General features: G+C 38.2%; 1 protein-coding gene across 1 annotated transcript in view; it reads left to right on the forward strand.

Annotated features, from left to right (window-relative positions):
• Positions 1-1,340, forward strand: part of HIBADH (3-hydroxyisobutyrate dehydrogenase) — an 80,827-nt gene extending 79,487 nt beyond the window's left edge. The window contains exon 8 of the mRNA XM_042816919.1: positions 347-1,340. Coding sequence (XP_042672853.1) covers positions 347-505 — 159 coding nt within the window. The 3' untranslated portion in view covers positions 506-1,340. The remainder of the gene's footprint in view (positions 1-346) is intronic.
• The last annotated feature ends 4,660 nt before the right edge of the window (positions 1,341-6,000 follow it).

Genomic DNA, 6,000 nt, shown 5'->3' on the forward strand with positions numbered 1-6,000 from the left:
AAGTCTGAGCCTTGCTATCAGGTTGCATAGTGATCAAGAAAATTCCCTCTGTCCTGAAGGAAGTTGTCTTCTTTGTAGAGCTGTGTGTGAGCTGGGTTTTTGGGTTGGGTTTTGTTTTGTTTTCCTGTTGAATAACATTGAGTTATTGTTTTCAAAATTAAAAACTAAACAAAGACTTCTTTCTTCCAGGACTGAAATCTTATACAGTAGACTTCTCTTAACAATGAAAGTCATTTAACATATTGTATGTACATGGCTATTGATAATCTTGTCATTTTTTTGTTGACTGTTTTCCTTTCCTTCCCTTCTTCCTCTCTGCCTTCTTTCTCTCTCTCCTTCTTCTCAGGATCTTGGCCTGGCCCAGATTTCTGCCACCAACACAAAGACTCCAGTTCCTTTGGGATCCCAGGCACATCAGATCTACAGGATGATGTGTGCCAAAGGCTATGCCCTGAAAGACTTCTCAGCTGTGTTCCAGTTTTTACGTGAGGAGGAAAGCTTGTGAGCTGTCCTTTGGCAATGGACACAATAATAAACCACATTTTTTTATCCTTGCAGCTCATTTGAGAAATATATGGGTTTAATGAAATACTGTGCATTCTGATCTCATACAGACTAATAATCTTTGGTTGTCTAAATCGTAGCAAACTCTGGGACTTCATCAATTCTTGAAAGAGTGAGCCAGAGGAAGGGGTTGTTTGGCAACTAGCCAGACAGTGATTTCGTTTTATAAGAACCATCAAAAGTTTTTTCACTAGATGCAATAAATAAATGAATATTTTTTTTATTGAACACTTAATTGCATATAAAATAATTTACGTTACAACCGCAAACTTAGGTGAATCTTGAAGAGTAAAGTTATATAGTGATTTAATGATATATAGTGATCTATCAAAATTAAAAGTGAATACTGTATGGAAAAAGGGAAGATTTCTTTTTCAATGAAGAAACACAGCTTGAGATGGATTTTATTATTTTTTCCTTGGACCTACTAGCCTTGGATTGATATGTAGTGAATTTTACCTGGGGTTCAGGTTGCAGATTAAGTTTATAGGCACATGTTACTAAGTGGAGAGCTGTTACAGCATGTTTGCCTGGTAGACTTAGTTAAAATAACATGGTATGCGTGTCTCTGCTGTAAAACTCTTACTGTATTTTGCTAACCCAGTTTTATATTTTCTTGTATTCTGTCACACGTTTTCTGTCACACATTTTCAGAGCTCAAAAACAGCACTTTCCAGAAGTTCTAACCAAGTGTGCATTTGCTTTAGTCAACTACTGCAGTAATATAAACCTAAACCCCATGATTTTGAGAAGAAATAAAAATCTATGCTGGTAAATATTTGCTCTATGGTTATTTGCTTTTAGTTTTGATGCAATCTTGCACACACACAATTCACTAAAAAGGTACTAAGTGATCTTATATTTTTATTTGCTTGGGTTTTTACAAATTATCTTTCAGTAACAGGCTTTTGAGGAACTCTTGACTGTGTGATGCATACAGTAGTATATTTGCCTACGTATTACCTTAACCATTCACTGCTTCTGGCAAAATACAGGTGTATTACTTATTAGGTGTATTATAAACTTAAATTTGTAAATGTAAGTGTTCACATCCATACTGACTTACAGGTTCTAAGCTCAATCAGGTCAATTATGCATTTACATTCCAATTTTGGTTCTGTGACAGATCCCTTTATACGTGCGCATTCAGGTAAGAAAATTTTGTGCTTGAATTAGCTCAATTCAGTGACTTTGATAACTTGAACGTTACATTTTAACCTGTTAGTAACATTATATGAAGTCATTAAACTACGCATTGATCTGGTATCCTTTCAGTTTGCTTCAAAGACTATGACGTCCCAGGTTATTCAGAGCTTAGGGGCTTGTTAATGTTGTATGAGTTGAAGACTACCAGGAGCAATGCTGCTTTTTAATAGTTGTCCTTCTCTCATTTGGTAAAGCTGTTGATTCCATTCATTCCTTGAGATCTGACACAAAACTATCTGCAATAAAAACTATTAAAATTACCAAGTCAACCGCATGAGTGCTGGAAAACGCACAAATGTGGAACCACTGTTAGAGGTGTGTGGCTCAACCTTTGACTGCAAGATCACATAGAGGTGTTTTTTTTTTCCTACAGCATTCCTGCCTCACATAACACAAAGGGTGGACCCAGTCCAAGTGAATTTGAGACTACAGGGATGCTTTTGCTGATAGGATCCTTGTTTGCTTGTCAGTTTTACAATGAATGAGACAAAGAATGGTAGGAGAGGTCTGGTTAAGTCTCCTCTGTATTTGACTTGGAGAGCTGTCTGGTAGCCGGATTGCTGAGGATTTCTAATAGATGCATCCTTCCAGGGTCCAGCCTAGCCTGGTGCAGCAGTTTCTATCAATGTGTTTGCTTGCAGGAAGCATAACTATTTGCTTTCTTAATATGGTAGATGCACATATAAATGTTAGGAGCCATAAGGAATGGAATATGTCTAGCGAGACAGACCATTTGAAACTTTTAGCTTCCGAAATCATAAAGTCTTTGTTAAGCATGTAAAAACTTTTGAGCTACTTGTATGTTTCTGCTCAAGGCTAACTTAGGCTTCTTGGGGTCCATTTCTCCTCTCCTGCAACCACTGATCAAATTTTAAATTCCTACTCTGAAGCTCACGTTGGAGTAGAGACTGCCAGAATGCTCTCTTGGCAAACCAACAAAACTAAATGTTTTCTGATTTGTTTCTTAGAGCAGGATTTTGGCTGAAATTAAAAACAAAAACCAAACCAAACAAAAGCCAGCTCTGGGGCAGACAGCCAGCGTGTAAAATTTTAGACCAAGCAGTTAGTTTGGCAAAGTTAGAAACAGCTTTTACCATAAATCTTACTGTGGAAAGTGCCTTGAAACTTTTAATAATATCCAGTACCTGAAGCCAGCAATACAATTTCTGGTATAATACACATAGTTTTCCTAATTCTGCAGGGAAATACTGTACTACTGGATACATATAGTGGTGGTGGTATTCATGCTAGCTACATCTATTCTGCATCTGCCTGTGTGTGTAATCTTTTGCTCTGCATGGGGTATACTTCTGGCCTATGGAAATTAAGCAAGTACTAAAATTGTTGTCACTGCCAGAAACAGGCATTGAAAACAGCAATTTATTGAGCTGAACAGAAAGACAGTGAAATTGGTTAAATTTCTACACTAATTACTTCCCAGTGCATACACACAAATTAGGTACAGCAAATTAGTTGTATATTTTATAAATGTCCCAAAGGGAAACTTGAGGTAACTTCTTTTAAAATTGTTTGGATTGTTAAATTAGCCCTCCCATCCTGCTTGCTTGGAAATTCACCTATATCAAATGCATTTATTGACTAGCAGGAAAACATTGTCAACCAATAAAACTAGTGATGGTTTTTAAAAAAATACCTAAGCACCCTTCTCTCAATTATGATTCTGTATAAACCATTTTAAGCAACTATTTTTGGTGGTCGTTTAACAGAGGAGGCCTTCTATTAAAACTGCTGAGTATGATGTTGCTTTAACTTTATTTATGGCTCTTACAAGCCTCGGGTGGAAGAGGAGGCATTCTGACCAAGTAAAAGTATTATACGTGATAGTCTGGCTCTGGTTTAATCAATGGGAATGTTGCCATTAACTACAAGAGTGCCAGGATTTCACAGCATTTTTGGAATGGTGGGGTAGTTCCAGTGCAGATGTGGCCAAGATGCAGCTTCAGGGCATCTCTCAGGCAGGGATTGTGCCACATTGATGGCATCAGGTTTCTGAAAAGTTGGGGTGTTGGCTGTGAAAGGAAGGAGCCAGCTGGAGCTGCTGGAGGTAATATTGCCAGTCTGTGTCCCAGCCTTGTCCTGCAGCAGATGATAGAGCTGCTGAGAGCACAAAACAGCTGCTGTCACTTCCAGCCTGGGAACAGAGCTGCTCACCTTTTCAGCTGTATAAATGTTACAGCTGACATGAAAGGATGTTCCCAAGTGATCTGCAGAACATAAAGACTGAGCCTGTTCATGGAGCAAGCAGAGAAAACCATCGTACAGGGGCTATGATATTGATGTCTTTCTGCAATCTTAGTTCTCCATCTTGATCAGCAAGATCAAAACTATCCAGACCCTACTCAAAAGGTACTTTAAGACTGGAGTGGTACCTCTTGCTTTTGATTTGCCTTTATGTCATCATTACTGTCTCCGTCTCCATATAAAACCAGATATAATTCCGTTTTGCTCAAGAAAAGCTGAGAATATTTTCTGTCTTACAAGAGGAAACTGTCTTACAAGTTGTAGAAACTTTGATGCAGTGTATAAGTCTGCACTGTGTTTTCATGGCTCACTGAAGCAATGCGTGCAGCTTGGGCCCTCTGTGGCGTTCTAGATTTATGGATTGGTAGGATCCTCTCAAAGTCATGGGACTTTACAAAGCAAAGCCTTTTTGTTGACATCTCTATCAAGTTCTTAGAACTTGCTGCAAGCCTTGCAAAACTGAAAAATTATACTTCTGCAGGGGGAGAAATTTAATTCAAGGTCTGCAAATGAATAAGCAGTGTTTTAGAAAAGCGCAAGCTTACAAGACGCGTTTGACATTGTGTGTGATAGCATAATGGATGTATGGTCTTTAAAGGCTACTGGTATGTTTAAGATTTGTTGCTTTCTATATATGATTTGTCACAGACCGTCCTGTCTGCTGGCACAGTCGCACATAATTTTTTCTCCCATAAGAATAATAACAACAGTTAGAAAATTTTCTTAGGTGGACAGAGAATGAGTATTTTTATGGCTGGTGCACTCAGTAGATGTATGACATAGAATTAGGCATCCATATGGCAATGATTTTTTGTTGCTGGTAGTATTCATCATAGATGGTGAGCACTTGCAGTAAATTGAAACAGGTGGATAAACCTTTTTAAAGTACTAAATGTCTTCTTATAGCAACTGTATGATCAAAAGCCGTCTGGCTCTTTCTGCGCTGACACCCAACTCTTCCTTTTGACCTTGGCCTGAAATGAGATCTTGATTTTCGTTTAAGGTCGGAGGTAGCTCAGTGTTTTTCTTCCTTTGGTGTTGCTGAGCCTCTCATTGGTGATAACAGTGTTCTGCTTAGTAAATTACATGTTAGGCCTGGAAATAATAAATATGCTAACATACGTTCTATGAATTTTACTGATTTCAAAAAAACTTGGAGTGCTGATATATATCATGCAACTGATACAAAGGTAAGTTTGCTCATACCTGAAATACAGCTACCCTGGAAAGAAAAGCAAGTATTGTTACAGTGCATTTCAATGCCTGCAGTATTTTAAGAAAAGAAATTAATTGCATATTGAAAATTTGTTTTGTTGAAATTCAAATGAAAAACCAGACAAGTAAAACAAAAGCAGTAGTGATTTGGAAAGTAACTTAAAGAATACTTATAATAATACATATTATACTTGTTCTTAGTGCCTTCTTCCAGATGATGCCAGTGTTAACTGGGCTGTAGTCACTGGTTGTAGACACACCTGAGTCGGCTGCAGTTTGCTTACATATCTGTAGCTCTTTTGTCCCAGAGACTTTCCTGGGAATCTTGGTGAATACCTGGGCAGCTAGCCCAAGTGTTGTGTAAGCTGTTTGCAATACCTAAGCTGGATGGTTTGTAGGCAACAGTAGGAGGATTCCAGTTATCATGCCTGTTTTTCCACGACTCTAGATGCTGTTCAATGACCAATATTTAGTAAGCTAATGTATTGGATGTTGTTGCTTTTGTCTGCTTTATAGCATCATCTTGGCATCATCTGCTGCTTCTTTCTCTGTTTGCACGATGCCCAGGATGTATCCTCTGCCTGATGGTTCTGTTGAACCATCTTATCTGCTCAGTCTCCTGTAATTCACACAACTGTGGACTTTTCAAGGGCTATCTTTCAGATCCCAGCTTCCCACTATATTCCTGACATGTTCTGGATAGCTTTAGAATAATAAAACCATAGAACAGGATCATCTAGGTGGGAAAAGAGC

The sequence above is a fragment of the Centrocercus urophasianus genome, unplaced genomic scaffold, assembly GCF_019232065.1.
Source record: "Centrocercus urophasianus isolate 14NV4802_14NV808 unplaced genomic scaffold, USGS_Curo_1.0 seq_16, whole genome shotgun sequence".
Taxonomy (NCBI): domain Eukaryota; kingdom Metazoa; phylum Chordata; class Aves; order Galliformes; family Phasianidae; genus Centrocercus; species Centrocercus urophasianus.